The sequence below is a fragment of the Abramis brama genome (genome assembly GCF_963993115.1).
Source record: "Abramis brama genome assembly, chromosome: 10".
NCBI classification, from domain to species: Eukaryota; Metazoa; Chordata; class Actinopteri; order Cypriniformes; family Leuciscidae; genus Abramis; species Abramis brama.
The window spans coordinates 12316932-12334936 of record NC_139972.1 but is presented as its reverse complement, the minus strand read 5'-3'; the positions used below and the strand labels follow the sequence as shown (position 1 = coordinate 12334936).

The 18005-nt window shown below is 38.7% G+C and overlaps 1 protein-coding gene across 1 annotated transcript in view; it reads right to left on the bottom strand.

Moving 5' to 3' along the window:
- Positions 1–18005, bottom strand: part of tnfrsf19 (tumor necrosis factor receptor superfamily, member 19) — a 37551-nt gene that overhangs the window by 5372 nt on the left and 14174 nt on the right. Inside the window, exons 6-9 of the mRNA XM_084127526.1 lie at positions 9358–9519; positions 7809–7931; positions 7560–7662; positions 5219–5448 (exon numbers count right to left, since the gene is read on the bottom strand). Of these exons, the coding sequence (XP_083983652.1) occupies positions 5219–5448; positions 7560–7662; positions 7809–7931; positions 9358–9519 (618 nt within the window). The remainder of the gene's footprint in view (positions 1–5218; positions 5449–7559; positions 7663–7808; positions 7932–9357; positions 9520–18005) is intronic.

Below are 18005 nucleotides of genomic sequence, written 5' to 3'. Positions count from 1 at the left end.
TGGGAGAAGAGCAAACTCTGCCCCGTGCAGAGGATCTCTTTTCTCGGTATGGAGATCGACTCGGTCGCCATGTGCGCGCAGCTTACGAGCGAGCGCGCGCAGTCACTGCTGGCTTGTCTTCGTCAGTTCGAGGGCAAGAGTGCGGTTCCACTGAAACTTTTTCAGAGGCTCCTGGGGCATATGGCATCCGCAGCCGCAGTAACGCCGCTGGGATTGCTTCATATGAGACCGCTTCAGCTTTGGCTTCGCGATCGGGTCCCGAGGTGGGCATGGCAACACGGCACGCTCCAAGTCCCAGTGACTCCAGCCTGCCGTCAGACCTTCACCCCGTGGGCGAACCTCAGCTTTCTACGGGCCGGAGTGCCCTTAGAACGAGTTTCCCGGCATGTTGTTGTATCAACAGATGCCTCCAACACGGGCTGGGGCGCCATGTGCAATGGTCATGCTGCCGCGGGCTCCTGGACAGGACCCCAGCGCCTTTGGCATGTCAATTGCCTCGAGTTGCTGGCTGTACGTCTCGCCCTGCACCGCTTCCATGCGCTGCTCAGGGGTCAGCACGTACTAGTCCGATCAGACAATACCGCAACAGTAGCGTACATCAACCATCAAGGTGGTCTACGCTCCCGCCGTATGTCGCAACTCGCTCGCCACCTCCTCATATGGAGTCAGAAGCATCTGAGGTCGCTTCGAGCCATTTATATCCCGGGACACCTGAACCAGGCGGCCGACGAGCTGTCTCGAGTTCGGCCTCTCGCTGGAGAATGGCGACTCCATCCCCGGACGGTTCAGCTGATTTGGGATCAGTTCGGCGACGCACAGGTAGACCTGTTTGCCTCCCACGACTCGTCCCATTGCGACCTGTTTTATTCCCTGACCGAGGGCACGCTCGGCACGGATGCACTGGCGCACAGCTGGCCGCGGGGCCTACGCAAGTATGCGTTTCCCCCAGTGAGCCTTCTTGCGCAGACCTTGCGCAAGATCAGGGAGGACGAGGAGCAGGTCATTCTGGTTGCCCCGTATTGGCCCAACCGGACCTGGTTCTCCGAACTAGTACTCCTCGCGACAGCACCTCCCTGGCCAATCCCTCTGAGGAAGGACCTCCTTTCTCAGGGACGGGGCACCTTATGGCACCCTCGTCCCGATCTTTGGAACCTCCACGTGTGGCTCCTGGACGGGACGAGGCAGGTTTGAGTACCCTACCACCTGCGGTGGTGGCTACCATCACTTCCGCTAGAGCATCGTCCACGAGACATCTCTATGCGTTGAAGTGGAACCTCTTCGTCAACTGGTGTTCTTCTAAACATCAAGAACCCACGAAATGCCCGATCAGTGTCGTGCTTTCCTTCCTGCAAGAAGGGTTGGAGCGAAGGCTGTCTCCCTCCACCCTGAAAGTGTATGTTGCCGCCATTGCCACACATCACGAAGCAGTTGATGGTAAGTCTCTGGGAAAGCACGACCTGATCGTCAGGTTCCTGAGGGGAGCGAGGAGACTAAATCCTCCTCGTCCTCCCCTCGTTCCCTCTTGGGACCTCTCAGTGGTTCTAACTGCCCTGCAGAGTGCTCCATTTGAGCCTTTGCAATCAGTGGAGCTTAAGTTCCTGTCAATGAAGACAGCGCTCCTGGTTGCATTGGCCTCCATCAAGAGGGTAGGGGACCTGCAGGCATTTTCGGTTGACGAAGCGTGCCTGGAATTCGGGCCGGCTGACTCTCACGTGATCCTGAGACCCCGGCTTGGATACGTGCCCAAGGTTCCTACCACACCCTTTCGAGACCAGGTAGTGAACCTGCAAGCGCTGCCCTCGGAGGAGGCAGACCCAGCCTTGGCACTGCTCTGTCCAGTACGCGCCCTTCGTGCTTACGTAGACAGAACGCGGTGTTTCAGGACCTCAGACCAGCTCTTTGTCTGTCATGGTGGGAAGCTGAAGGGAAAGGCTCTCTCAAAGCAAAGGTTATCACACTGGATAGTGGATACCATTGCTTTGGCATACCAGCAGCAAGGTCGTCCGTGCCCCCTTGGTGTGAAGGCCCACTCCACTCGTAGTGTGGCTTCCTCTTGGGCTCTAGCGCATGGCGCCTCGCTAACAGACATTTGTAGAGCTGCAGGCTGGGCGACACCCAACACATTCGCGAGATTCTATAATCTCCGAGTAGAGCCAGTTTCTTCTCATGTACTCGCTTCAACCAGCCGGTGCTAGATTCTGCTCAGGTGTCTTCGCTTGCTCGCCATTCCTCTCCACGGACGGGATACGTGCGATATTTCTCTCAGGTGAGTCTGATAAGCTCTGAGTTCCTCCAGCACTGGTGACGTCAACGCCGGACTTATGCCATTTTGCCATAACGCAGCTTTTGCGCTTGACTAGGTGCCTCCATGTGCATGGTCCCCCCTCTGGGCGACCCCCACATGTGTTTTCCACTGTAAGTCTCCTTGTGAGCGTGTGTCTTTCCCTTGGCAAGCCACCTTGCCACCCCTGGGGTTTAAAATTCCACCTGCGGCTGGACACCCCAGTGATTCTCCATATGCATCCCTCTGGGTCATATGTGTATTCTAAGTCCCCCCCATCAATGGCTGGGCATGATTGCATATTTCTCTCTGAGATATGCTTCCCAGTGTACCTTGGTATCCCTGTGTTAAGTAGGACTCCTTCGTTCGTGCTAGTCTCACAACAGGGAGCTCAGACTTACGCAGGGCACTGGAAGACAGCCGAGGTGGCGTGATTAGACTGGAACCCCAATCGTCGTCATCCGACGTAACTCGGAGTGACCACGAAAGGGAACGTCTCGGTTACGGATGTAACCCTCGTTCCCTGAGTGGGAACGGAGACGTTACGTCTTCCTGCCACTTCCGCTGTACCGCTGAAAAACGCCTGGGGCCAGTCTCGGCTCCTCAGCGAAGGCATGTCTGCATTGTGCCAGCGTACTTCCTTATATACCCCCTGCGGCGGGCGGAGTTACGCTATGCAAATTCCGCAGACCCATGGCATTTTCATTGCCATTGGCTCGTTTTATATACTCGAAGGTGATAGGCTTCTAAGCGAAACCCCAATCGTCGTCATCCGACGTAACGTCTCCGTTCCCACTCAGGGAACGAGGGTTACATCCGTAACCGAGACGTTTTGTTTTTCGGCAGCAGGAGCGTCGCGTGAGCAGCAGTGAAGCGCGGGTTTCGGCACGGGTCTATTTTTGCTGCTGCTCACGCTCAATTAAAGTGAAAGTGAAACTAAAAATGATTTCATACAAAAAGTGCTCAAAATGCACAGAATAAGAATGTCTAGTGTGTTTTAGAACTCCAGTAGGCTATGTCAGAAAAGAAAACGAAGACTCAAAAATATTTGTAGAAGATTTACCCATTTAACTTGTTTTCATTATTCAGTTTTGGTTGCAAGTATGGTTATGATTATAAAAAATAAAGTAAACTAGCCAGAAATTATAGAAATATAGAAATATCTTTATACTGCAAGGATATGCTGTGTATTTCCCACACCAGGAGTAATTTATATAGTTCTATTTTATAGTGCTTATCTGTTAAAAAAATTATCTATGTTCTATGCAAAATGTTCTATTAAAGAAAAGATAGAAAATAAATATTTGTGTGTGCTGTAAAGTGGTTAGAAAAAATGAAATCGGAATCGGCTAAAATCGGAATCGGCAGGTCAAACTCAATGAAAAATCGGAAATCGGAATCGGCTAAGAAAATTGTAATCGGTGCATCTCTACTTGAAACAAAAACAGAAATCTATGTAACCATATAATTCCAAACATCTTGATTCATCTAGTTTAAAAATCGATACTATCTGGTGTCACTGTGAAGGGTAACAAAGTAGGAAAGGCATGACTTCACGTGTTTCACACCAGCATGTTGTTTGACAGTCAAAGGGCCCTTTTATGTGTTTCAAAGGAAATTGAATAATTTGTTCCTTTCATGTTGAGCTTTTCACCATAAGGCTTTTGTTTCCTGCGATCGCAAGTGTTTACACACACCACCCTCGGCTCTTGATGGCATAGACAGTTTGTCAGTCGCTCATTTACTTTGGCTCTCATAAACGAACACAGAAGCGGAGTGTTTCAACATCTCAGTTTCCATTCGGCTCACGTCTTGAATTCTGTCTGAATTCTGTTGCGAAATCTTAAGCATGTTAATATAGTTCAGCTTATGAAGCCAATGATGAATCCCTCCATTGCAGACCTCCCTGGATTTTATTTATGTATTTGTTTATTAATATTTTGATTTCAGCAACAATTCAGCAAATTTTTAAATTTGTTTACATTAATGTGTAGGTGTCATGATCTAACAATGAATAATACTTGCAGCGATTATTAATCTTGGCTAATGTTAATTTCTACATATATTTTCAAAAATACAGTAAAAACAGTGATATTGTAATACATTTTTAATAGTTCAAACAACGTTTATATATATATATAAAAAAAAAAAAATTCTTAACATTATAAATGTCTGTACTGTCACTTCTGATCAAATTAATGCATCCTTGCATGCTAAATAAAAGTATTATTTTTTTTTATTTTTTTTTAAACAATACTGACCTAAAAGTTTTGAATGGTAGAATAATTTCTTAATTTATAATAAATTAACTTAATAGAATGGAATAATTAATTTACATAAATTAACATTAGTAATTTATTAGTAATTCACATTTTTTTCTGTCAGATTTCTGTCATAATTTAATTTTTGACACCTACGCAACTGACACGTTGGTGCTTTAAATAGTTAATGAAGAGACTGTAAAACGAATCCATATGAATCGATCGTTTTAATCCAAATTTTCTGAAGAGACACGATCGCTTTATATGACGAACAGATTGAATTTAGCCGTTTATTCCCATATACTTTGCTAATGGGACTGCGCTGTTTTTTGCAAATGTGAGTACAATATTAGAATTCAATTTACATGCATTTAGTGTACTGTTAATGTAAATTAGCAATAAACTTTAAAACTCATTGAGTTTATAGTTTATGGTCTGTGAAACATCATGGTCTACTTTGTGGCAGCATGAGAATATGATATCAATTTGCCCAGCAATAGACCCAAAACACTTAAACGTCATAATTATGACTTCCAAACCATTAAATAGAAACTTCCCAGGAATCTAAACGCAGCATTGATTCACAAAGAGTTTGTTCCTGTAATAACCTTTCTGTAAGTCACTTCGGACTCATTCCAGACTAATATAATGCGTTTCCCCCTGTAGCATCACTCACCTTCAGTTGTAGACAGCTGTTGCAGCAGAGGCCGGCTGTTTGACCCATCCTCAGACTCGGCTGGGCTCAGGCTTGAGATCTGCGGCTCTCTCTCCTCGTCCTCTTCACACGAGGAACACGTCTCTGGCTGGAGATCGCCTGTGGTTGAACTGGTCTGAAAAAGCGGCCAGGCCTCATCGGGTGCACCTCCCACATCTGTCTGGCTGGCTCCCAGGGATGGGTTCACCAGTCTGTGACAGGACAACAAAAAACAGACTGTGTAAAATATCATGGAGTTCAATGGAGGGATAGTTCGGCCTAAAAATGTATCTTAATTTCTCACAACTTGTGTGTTTTTTCCAGATGAGTGGGAGGCGCTAATTGGGTTTCATGAACACACACTGTGCACAGAAGACCAACGGCCAAGGTCAGGATTTTCTTTAAATAATACATTAAATTTCCGTTTGTTCTTCACCAAACCCTATTGTGTAACACTTGGAATTTATGACACGTGTATCATCGGATCATTCTGTGATACTTTTGTGTGTTTTATTAAAAGCTTGATGCTGGTCGCCATTCACTGCCATTATATTGACGAGCGCGAGCAGGATACTTCCTAAAAAAATCTCCTTTGTTGTCCAAAAAAGAAAAAGAAGGGCATACTGCACTAGAACAAATTATGTAAATTATGCCATAATTTTCATTTTAGGGTGAACTATTCCTTTAAGCAATTGTTGAAATGTTTTTGATGGCTTCTTAAAGACACAATAATCATAAAATACAAAATAATGCAGGTGGAACACAAGAATATGAATGTCTAATAGCTACCCGGACAGCAACATGGCGTCGGCCCAGATCCGGGCCACATCTGGTACATGTGGATTCAACGCGTACCAGATGTGGGCCAGATCTGGGCCGACATTATGTTGCTGTCTGGGTAAATACCTAAATTACTTTTTAAAGTAACAATACCACTTTGAATAATAAATAATAAATCAAAAGAAAGCCAAGCAAAGCGCTTCAACTCTAGAATGGAGAGAATTTCAGCACAACTGACAATTAGAAAATGTAATGTGATGTAACATAAAATGTAGTAAAGTAGAATAAATACTAATTTTTTATGAGGAATGACAATAATGTAACACTGCTTTTTGACATAATGTTCCCTAATACTGTTATTAATAAACTGTCACTATAATAAGATTTATGTATAATACTGTTCAAAAGTTTGCGATCAGTGAGATTTTATGTTTCTCAAGAAATTGTTACTTTTATTGAGCAAAGATGCATTAAATTGACCAAAAGTGACAGTAAAGACATTTATAATGTTACAAAAGATTTATATTTGAAGTAAATTCTGTTCTTTTATAATTTCTCTTCATCAAAGAATCCTGGGTGGGAAATATATATATTTCGGGAACACTGGTGCGTTTGGCTGCCGCTCCTCTCTTCCGTTTGTTTTAATTATTGACTACTTTGAGTTGCCATGAGGGTTTCGTAGCTTGTGAAGACTGTTTGTTTTCTGGTCTTTTAACTGTCCCGCCAACTCGTTTAAGATCTATGGGTGATAGGGCTTTCTCTTCATTTGCTCCAAAACTCTAGGGAAGAGTTTTGGAAAGCGACAAGCGGAATCTCTGAGTGTTTTTAAAGCTTCCCACAAAACGTACTTTTTTATGGTAGTTTTTATTTGATTTATTTGATTACTTTATTTTTTAGTTAAATTACTCTTTTTACTTCTTTTAAAGAGTTTAATTTAAAAAAATTAAAAAAGGAATAAAAAGAGTGTACTTCTTTTAGCTGAAGAACTCTTTTGATAACATTTTATATTTGTATTGTATATTTGAATGTACTTCTCTTTTATGAATGCTTTTCTTTTATTTATTTCTTATTTTTGTGAAACGCTTTGAGATGTAACTTTTAAAGGCGCTATAGAAAATAAAGTTTATTATTATTATTTCCACAAAAATACTAAGCAGGAAAACTGTCTTCAACATTGATAATAATAATCTTGAACAGCAAATCAGCATATTAGAATGATTTCTGAAGGATCATGTGACACTGAAGACTGGAGTAATGATGCTGAAAATTCAGTTTTGACATCACAGGATTATTATTATTTTTTAATTAAAATGTATTCAAATAGAAAATACTTATTTTTAATTGTAAAAAATATTTCATAATATTACAGTTAAACTATTTTGGATCAAATAAATACTGACCCCAAACTTTTGAACGGTAGTGTATGTTGAAAACCAATCAAAGTTTGTCAGAATTGGAAAATGAATCTGTTGAATATGATCTAAATGTCCCAGATCTAGAGCCCAGAGCTCTGTTAACGTCATGTAAATGATGAAGAACCCACCCTTCATTGAGACTGCTCTGCGAGGGAAAGGGCCGACACTCACGGCCACGGCTCTGGCTCCAGGTGTCATCGCAGCACAGAGACGGGATCAGGTGTACAGGACCTGGAAAACAAACCGCACATCAGTCTAATATCATGATGACAATCAACATTCCCATGACACTCCAGAACTGTGTGGGATTAATAAAATGCTCATCTGACAGATAATTACTGGCTAACTCGTCCAAGAGAAAGCTGTGTGAAACTCACCGCAGGACTGTCCTGATCCGGGACGGCAGTGACAACAAGGCCGCTGGGAAAACTCCAGAACTCGCCGGTCCAGACAAGACAACTCTGAACCCACATAAGGACCTTCATGGGACCTCAACGAAACTGAGGCATCGGCACATGAAACAACAGCATAAACAGATACAGTATATAAAACTGTTGTGAAGTTTCATAAGTTTAAAGGATAACAATTAACTACTTTAAAATAAAAAAGCATTAAAACAGACTAAATCATGTTAAAATCCATGTACCACACAAACTCAGGTGGCTTTTATAGAATAGCAGCAACAGTGACATGATAAAAGACGCCAATGTTGTATCAATTATTGATATAGATACCGCTCAAATGTCTGAGGTCAGTAAGATTTACTATACTTTCATTCAGCAAGGATGCATCAAAAGTGACAGTAAAGACTGTTATGTTGTCTGTTGAACTTTCTATCAATTCAGCTTTGCATCACAGGAATAAATTAGATTTTAAAACATACACTGAACAAAATTATAAACGCAACACTTTTGTCATTTTTCATGAGCTGAACTCAAAGATCTAAGACTTTTTCTATGTACACAAAAGGCCTATTTGGGCCCCCCCAATACAGTAAAACTGCACATTTTAGAGTGGCCTTTTATTGTGGACAGCCTAAGGCACACCTGTGCAATAATCATGCTGTCTAATCAGCATCTTGATATGCCACACCTGTGAGGTGGATGGATTATCTCGGCAAAGCAGAAGTGCTCACTAACACAGATTTAGACAGATTTGTGAACAATATTTGAGAGAAATAGGCCTTTTGTGTACATAGAAAAAGTCTTAGATCTTTGAGTTCAGCTCATGAAAAATGGGGGCAAAAACAAAAGTGTTGAGTTTATAATTTTGTTCAGTGTATTATTAAAAAACTGTAATAAACTAAAGCTGTGTCCCAAATGATGCACTTTACAATATGCACTTATACACTATGTACTTATGCACTAATATGTACTCAACAGTGTAGTGTATGAACTTTATAAGGTTATTTTTTCATTCAACATTGGAGTCTGATGCCCCTCCCCTTCTGCTACGTAATAAAATCTGCGACAGTCAAGTGCATGAAGTGGCCAGCATTCCACACTTCGTTGTTTTGGTTCATTAAGTGCATCATACAGGTATTTAAAGTGCACTTTTTCTTTTTTGTAATTTTCAGTGTGAACACACTACTCGCACTATTTATACTACAAAACAGTATAGTACACGAATTGGGACGCACCTATAGTTTATCTTTTTTTACATCAGAATTTAAGTCAGATCTGTCAGCATCATTGCAATGTCAACTGATGTATCAACATGGTACAATAGCAGATAAATACAAATAAAATCCTTTAAAATTTAGAATGGTAACCACCGCTTACAGTAAAATGTAGTAGCAGCACCACTGCTATCAAATAAGTACATTTGTATGGAGTGATTAGAAATACTTTCTATTAAATAGCTATACTGTAATTATAAAATGATACAATTATTCCACAAGCTGAGAACCACATCCACATAGGTCACCTGGTTTCTTCTCCAGCAGTTGTCTCTTACAGTAGATGACACACAGGATGAAGAGGGCGAGCAGGACTGTGGCCAGCGCACTGCAGATGACCGCTGCTAGAGCCATGTCTCTGGGACTGGTCACTGGGGGCTGGAGCGGGACAAGATTCACTCGTCCCATACCTGAAAGATACACACAAGACAGGAAGTGAGGTCACTGAGAGCCTCAAGTTCTGTTTTTACTCAGTTACTCACCCTTATATTGGAGGATTTTTTTTCTTCTGTGGAACACAAAAGGAGAATTTAATGGAAGCTTGTTTCCGACACGGAATAAAACAATTTAAAAGATAATTGCGACTTTTTATCTCACAATTCTGACTTTTTTCTCAGAATTATATGATAGAAACTCGAAATTGCCAGAAGTCACCCAGAAGTCACCCAACTTATTTCAGTTAGTTGCCAAGGCAACATTTAGAATTTTAATTTAGTTACTTAAACTTCAACTTAAACTAAATGAAAATTTGAAATTTTGCTTTGGCAACTAACTGAAATAAGTTGAGGCACAAAAAGTATAAAAAAATTGAACTGTACTAACTCAAGTAAAAATAAACATATATATATATATATGTGACCCCGCCTGTGAAACCCCGGCTAAAGTCGCAGAATCGAATTATGAGTTAACGAGCGTCAAAGTAGTCATAGCCATAAAAATGACAAAAATAGTCCATGTGTGTTTATTGCTGTAAATGATAGATTATACCAATGGTTTTGAGATGCAATACTTACATTTTCATTTATAACATGATAAATACTGAAATTAATGATTTTATTGACACTACGTTATAGTTTTGCGGAAAAAAAAACGGACGTGGGCTTCCTAAACATTGATTTCAGTCGTCTCTGGGTTTATTTCGCGCAACAACACTGCTGATTCGTATATCATTCGGTTCAGGAACTTCTTTTCTGTGTCTTTTCTATTAGAAAGAGTAAAAACAGGCTTTAATATCAATCCGAGCGCCGGTAATCAGGTCAACAATGAAAAAAGAGAGAGATTTAAGCCGGTATATTATATTCTTTTTTTTTTAAGCCAAAACTAATAACAATTACAAAAGCACATAACAAAATTGCCAGAAAATTAAACTAAAATTAAAATGAAAACAGAAACAATAAAATTAAAACTCAAAATTAAGAATGTAATTTTAATGTAATTAAGAATGTACCCAAACACGATACCTTATTCGGAAAGGTACGGATAATGAATAACGCTTTCAAAGAAGCCCTAGGCCTAGAGGGACATGGTAATGGAGAAAAATATATATATTTAAATGATTTCGCATAACATTTGCAGACTCTCGCAACTTTCTCAGGGAATGCAAACGATTGTGAGTGAACGCAAAAGCATTGAAATATAATTTCTCATCTCATATTTTTTCACCATGTCCCTTAAGAGGCTCCGTAGAATTGTGTTATTCATTATCCGTGCCTTTCCAAATAAGGTATTCGGCTTTTAACTTTTATATTATATACATAATACTAAAATAACATTTCCCAGAAGGCTAAAGGCCCCAATACACTTAGGTCTTATATACATAGGTCTGTATGAATACGTAATAGGTGGGTGTGGTCTGAGGCTCCACCTTCTTTGACACAGAAATCTTTTCTGCTCAGTCTGTTCAAAGCATACTGTATTCATCCAAACGCCACTCCTTGTCAGAATGTTCGCAAACAGCAAGTTGAGCAAAACCCTGAGCGAAGAACAAAGAAGAACTTCGCTGTGAGTATATCGTGGCCTCAATTTGCCATGGGTTCCCACAAGAGTTTCATATAGGTTTTTATACTAGTGTTATAAAATCCATAACATCATTAAGAGATTTTCATGTTCTACTACACTTTCCGTTTTAACACCATGATGTGACCCACTCTATTTCATCTTCCACTGAACTTGCCAAAACCAAAAGCCCGAGCTTGTGTGTGTGTGTGAGTGTGTGTGTCACATGTCTCCTCTCGCTGTGGTTGCGGCTGGGAATGTGCTCCAAAGAAAACGGGGTTTAAATAGCAGAAATGTCCTGGAGGTGAAGGGCACATTCCCAGCCTGCCGATAATTTTTCACCCCTTTACCCCGGGCCAGTCGGGCCTTCACTTGCCAGTCTAGCGAGCCCATTATTAAGAGGCAGATCAAGGCCATGGGCAGTCATTGCTATATGTTTGAAGTCGGTTGGGGAATGTGTAATCAGCCTGAGAAAACAGCTGCCACAGTCTGAAGGCACCACAGGATCTCTGATGTCACCGTCTAGAGAGCCTTCCCAACCCTGAAGACAACAGCCATCTGAGAAAACGCCAGGGACTATCAAGTGACTGATCTAGCCTGAAGAAGGGGTTTTACACTCAGTGTTCTACTGACACCGACTATTAAATCATCGAGATAATTGGGGTTATCATGTTATCTGTTGTGTACATCAATGTATGCATCACTTAGGACTTGGAAAATGGTTGTGTGGTGAGCTTTAAAGTGTGTACGTTCACATAAATGGTTATTTCGCAAGTAGGAGTTAATCAAGTAACAGCTATAGTTAGCTACTACCCAGAAACACTTCGCAACTACTTCACGTGAAGTGCACAGGAGACTCTGTAGTCACAACAGACCATTCATTTTCTTCAAAGGGAAATCGATTTTTAACGATAACTTATAAACGTTTAAAGGCAGACCTGCTGTGAGTTCAGAGGTTGTTAATCGATGGTATATGCTTTTGTTGAAACCGTCAGCCCGCATTATTTCCAAGAATTTTTTTAAATGATCATGTTTACCAGTGGAATTCCTAGTGATATATACATACATATATACATACATACATAGATTCCTATTTAGCCCCGGTTTCTATGTGCCTCTATCACTGTAAAAAAAAAAAAAAAAAAAAAGTGTCTGCCTTAAATTTTTAAGTACAATCAACTTGGATGTTTAAGTCATTTCAACTTAAATTACATTAGACGGATTTAAACAAAGGAGCTGAATCTTGTATAACTTGCTCAACTTATTTTGATGAGTTAAAGCAATGTAAAAACATATGTTGTCCTAACTAATTGACCATATCATTTGTAAGTTATCTGTCATATTGGAAGAGTCAAAGCCTGTCCACGAACACCCGAGAGCGAGTTGACTGTGTGTCTGCAACTGTAGTTGGATCAATATCTGCAATAGACTTGGTGATTTTCATAGGATTTAGTTTATCAGTAACACAATTCAACAAGATGAAGATGTTAGCTAACACGACATTAAAATGTTACCATCGTTTAAAAACCTGTAGTATTGAGTTAATGCATAGAAAAACACAAGCCAACACGTTCTCACCTGTGCAAGGGTATCCCATTTGTTAAATCTCTGCGTTTTTAAAAAAAAAAACAGAGGCTGCGCAATGTTGTGGCATCTTGGAAAACTCATTGATTTTTACTGTGGATGATGAAAGTATCTGACTGAAATGTTGACCGTTCCAAGATGTGTCTGGAGCGATCGAATGTGGCATCTATGTGTACGGTTACTGTGATTTTGCCAAGCAAGACATGTTCTTGGATCAACATCTTTTGTTGATCCTGGAACAACATTCTTGTCCGAAAATTTAGTCCTAACTCTATCCCTACCCCTACCTATAACGTATCCCTGAAATAAAAGGGAAATGATAGGTGAGTAACACTGATGTAGAAGCACCTCACCCTGGTTTTAAGCCTAAACCTGACATAAACTATAAACTTGTCCCTCAAATCCGATTGGTTGATTGGAATGTTGTTCCAGGACCAACAAAAATGTTTTTCCAGAAACATGTTTTTCCTGGATTTGTAGAACAAATTCCACCAATCAGAGAACCTTAAATTGTGCCAAAAGAACATAGTGTTCCCCATATAAAATATTCAATATATTGCTTTTTTATGAAACTTACCCACATTCAATTGCTGATGAAAAAGAATGCATGAATTTTATTTTATTTTAAGCAGAGGCTCTGTTCTTTCTTTTGATATATTGCATGTTCATACATTCATACAACAAAAAATTCTGGGGGCCATGAAAATTTCGTGAAAATTATAAAAAATGCTGACGCTGGCTGACAACTTTTTTTTTTTTTCACTTTTTTTTAAACCACTGACAGGGAAAGAGTTAAAGCCATTTAGAATTTTTTTTTTTTGTAATTCTGTCTGTAATGTTTCGACAAAACAAAAGTTTGTAATGTCGTGATAAACCTTGTAGCCGGGTGGTTTGGTTCATGACTTATAACTCTTAAGGATTTTTTAAAAATCCCTACGGGGAAAATGAATGGGAAAAATACTTCCAGAAACCAAGGTCTCTGAAAAAGTGGGCGGGCACTAATACGCTCTATTGATTTCAGCAGAGACTGATGTTTGCTTGTTGCTAAGCTAACGGCACAATAGTCAAAAATACATAGCAAACAAGTTTTGCACAGACTTCAAAGACTTCTACATGAAAATGCAAAAACGTAGTTTAACGTAAAAGAGTTTTTGTATTGTTTTTGTTTTTGTAGAATACATCAAAACATATAGTTGAGTACAGACATGCCTGTTGCAAATCCTAGACGGTCAGACGTTCGGAACAAAGACAACAACACACAGAAATAAAGCCTGTGGACTTCTTTATGCCGAAGTATTATTTTGCTGTAATGAAGTTAAATATGAACCAGCTCTTTGTTTAACATCTTTTCATTGGATGAACACAAGCATTCATTATTTGCTCTACGGTAAATTAATCATTAAGTAAACATGGGCTTGGCCTTCACAGATACAAGTGCTCTTTGTGAGACAATGTCAACATCAGTTGAGCCCTCAAAAGAAGTTTCTTTGTTGAAGATGTGAGCCTTTGTGCACTTCGTTTGAAGACATAATCAAAACTATAGGTGCAGATCTCATCATTTAGTCTGACAATGTCGAGCGATATTTAGCATTGTTGTTATGCAGCCGCTAAGGTGTTACTGGGTGGCTGCTAGATTTGCTAAGCGGTTATTTTCCGATTCCACCAAGTCTTTGACTGAGTTTGAATGATGAACGTGATTTTACCAAGTACAGCATGTTTCTGGATCAACATCTTGGAACAACATTCCAATCAACCAATCGGATTTGAGGGACAAGTTTCCAGTTTATGTCAAGTTTAGGCTTACAACCAGGGTGAGGTGCTTCTACATCAGTGTTATTCGCCTATCATTTCCCTCTGATTTTAAGGAGAAGTTCTTGTTACGAACTCCTGATTTCTGGCCTGATTTCAAAATGGCGTCATACCATCTTCATTTTTTTAGGTGTTTGCATCAAAACGGAGTAATACTTTGGGCTCTATGGAATATTTTTAACGATTTTATCGTCTGCCAGAAGAAAAAAAAAGTATTTGCTAAAGTAACATCACGCATCTCCTCAACAATCCACACAATTTGAGGAATGATTACAGGATGATTAACATGCTGAAGTTTAATACTTAGGGTTATTGGTTTTTGAAAGCCATGATGGTTAGCACACGTTGTGCTTTGGTGCTCATATAGGTTATGCAGGTTCAAGTCCAACTTGTTCTGATCCCGTTTCCCAAATCCAAAAAATTGCATGTGTATAGAAAGAGAAAATAGGAGACAGATATGTGAATGAGCAGAACCACATAAATAACCAGCATGAACTTCAGAGTTTGCTCAGAGTTGTACTTCTATCTACACTGTCATGTCTCAGTGCCAGCAAATCTGGCCCAGCTGTGTGTTGTCCTCCTTCCCTTCACCTCCCCCCAAAACCAAAGCGTTTCCCCTCTTATCAGCGGCCCACAGCTGCAGCAAACACAGACAAAGGGCGGCCCTTGAAAAGATCTCACCTGCTGATACTATCACACACTGCGCTCTATGAGCCAATAGACTGCTCTCTTTGATATGTGCGGCTGTTGACTTTAGAGAATGCCACACTGAAACACATGGCCTTGAGTCCGACACAACTGTGGGGCAAGTAGCATAGAGGATTGTGTTGATCTAGATCCCGAAATTCCAAGCAGGTTTCTTATTAAACGCTCCATGAAAGAGCAACCGTTATTCACTTCATTAGTTGCCAAGCTTGGGGCTTTTAAGCTGGAAGGGTCAACTTTAGCTCTGTTCTGAAACCTAGAGAGTGACCCTGCTGTCTACAACACAGCCAGCATCACAACCAAAATGAAACCACATAAGTGGAAAAAAATAAAAAAATGTTCATGCGAAATATGCACAGGACACTCGATTCACAAGTGATTTGAGTAGAGTTTGAGCAGCACAATAATCCAAAAATAGCACCCTATAGCACACACACTTTTTGTGTAAAATTGTCAAATTGTAAAAAAACAATAATTATTCTTAATAATGAATCATTATCGACTCTATTGTTATAATAATATTAATAATTAATAATATTTAATAATGTATTATACACGTGTGTGTATATATCATTTAATTTATTATTATCATTAATTCATTACTATTATTATTTATGTTCTATAAAATTTTAAACAATTTAACAATACTTTCAATAACAATAATAATACAGTATTTTATCCTACTTGTGTATATTTATTATTATTAATGTTATATTATATCTAATTTATAAATGTATATATATATATATTTAGAGAGAGAGAAAGAGAGAGAGTCCAGTATCATATAATATTGTGTCCAGTATCATAAATATTCATTGCAAATTATTATAACAATAATAATAAATACTTATTTATTATTATTGTTATAATAATTTGCAATGAATATTTTATTTTAACAATTTAAAAATAATTACAACTATTATAATAACTATATATATATATATATATATATATATATATATATATATATATATATATATATATATATAGTATTATATACTGTATAATATACTTGTGTATATTTTAAAAAATATATATATTATTGAATACTTATTATTAATGATAATAATAATAATTTGCAATTAATATTTAATTTTTACCATTTGAAAATAATTTGTATTATATAGTATTACATACTGTATAATATACTTGTGTATATTTAATATTTTATTAAGTATATTATATTATATTGAATACTTGTGTATATTTTTATTATTGTTATTATTACTACTACTACTTTTACTATGATTTTTTTTACAAATACTTGAATGCAGCTCACTAGTTTTTCACCTATTCTCGTACTGTTATATGAAGGTATTATCTGCTTTTAATCACAGGATTGTCTTTTATGTAGTGCTTCATCACACTAATCAAATGAGTCCATCAGTGACCCTCAACAAGACACGAGACTCCAAGATGAAAGCCATCGCTAATTATGATCTATGGTCTGAGCCAATGTGAAGTAATCCCCTTCAGGTCAAAATACCAAACCACTCGTTTTCTTTCACACTCTTCCGGTTCAAGCTTTCTTCAGTATGTTCAATGCTTTTCAAGCCGGGCTGCTTCAGAGGCTCTAAATTCAGTAGCTTTGTGATTGAATCCTAGTAAGAGTTAAATCAGAGGTGTTTCGCAAAAGCAAAAATGCCAGCTTATATTACTCTCACCCATTACCGGCCCAGCAGCCGTCCGGCTCTCATGTGACCCCTTGGTAAATTGGCTTCACATCAGTTCAGATGCTTAGATGGGACAGCTGTGAGGGGCTTTGCCAAATATTTAGAGCTATCCCATGACAAGAAAAGACAGCAGCAGATGAAACACATTAAAGCAGCTATAGAGAAACCCATAAAATGCTGTTTTCTTCCTTTCGCTCTCAGGATGGGCCAAGGAGACCAGAGTGTTTCTGGATTTATGGTCTTCTCTAAAGACAGACTTCCTCGTGCAGCTGCGTGTTTGCCCCGGGCCGACGTGGGGGCTATTAAAACCATCAGGCCTTTGAGTTTTCACCACCCTCTGTCAGATAATGCCAGAGGACAGGAACGCTCTGGAGTCTTTTCAGACGTTTGCACGCACGATGGGTCAGAGCAGCTTTGAGTTCCTGCATCAGATTCAGTTCTGGTCCTGAAGTCGAGCTTACAGAAGTGCAAAGAAACTGCTGATCTTAAACAAAGGATAATAACTAAACACCTTCTTCCAAAGTCCAAAAGGAGCATTTAAAAACACTTTTTTTGATATTTTTACCCCAGAGATTTATATTTTTATTTTTGATAGTTAATTAAACAAGTCTCAATAACCAAAACATATTTTTATTTTCTCTATGAAGCCAAAGCTCTTTTTTTATTTTAAAATTGTATATTTTGTTTTATGTTATAATTTATGAATGTTTTTAAAATAAATTCTTAAAAATAATTTTCAAAAACCAAGAATTTTTTTTTTAGAATGCCAATGCTCACTGTTTAATTTTAAATTCCTTTTTTTAAAGAACATTTTATTTTATATTTTATTTTATAATAGTTATGATAGTTATTAAAACAGTTCTCAATAACCAAAAAATCATTTTATTTTCTCTATGAAGCCAAAGCTCTTTGTTTATTTTTAAAATGTGTATTTTACTTTATTTTATAATTTAATGCAGTTTTTAAAAGAAATTCTTAATAAATGAGAAGTCATTATTTTCTGTATAAAGCCAAAGCTCTTTATTTTATTTATAATCTGTATTCTATTATTTTTTATTTTATAAGTTATGACGGTTATTAAAAACAATTCTCAATTTTTAGTATAATAATAAAAAAATTTTTTTTTTTTT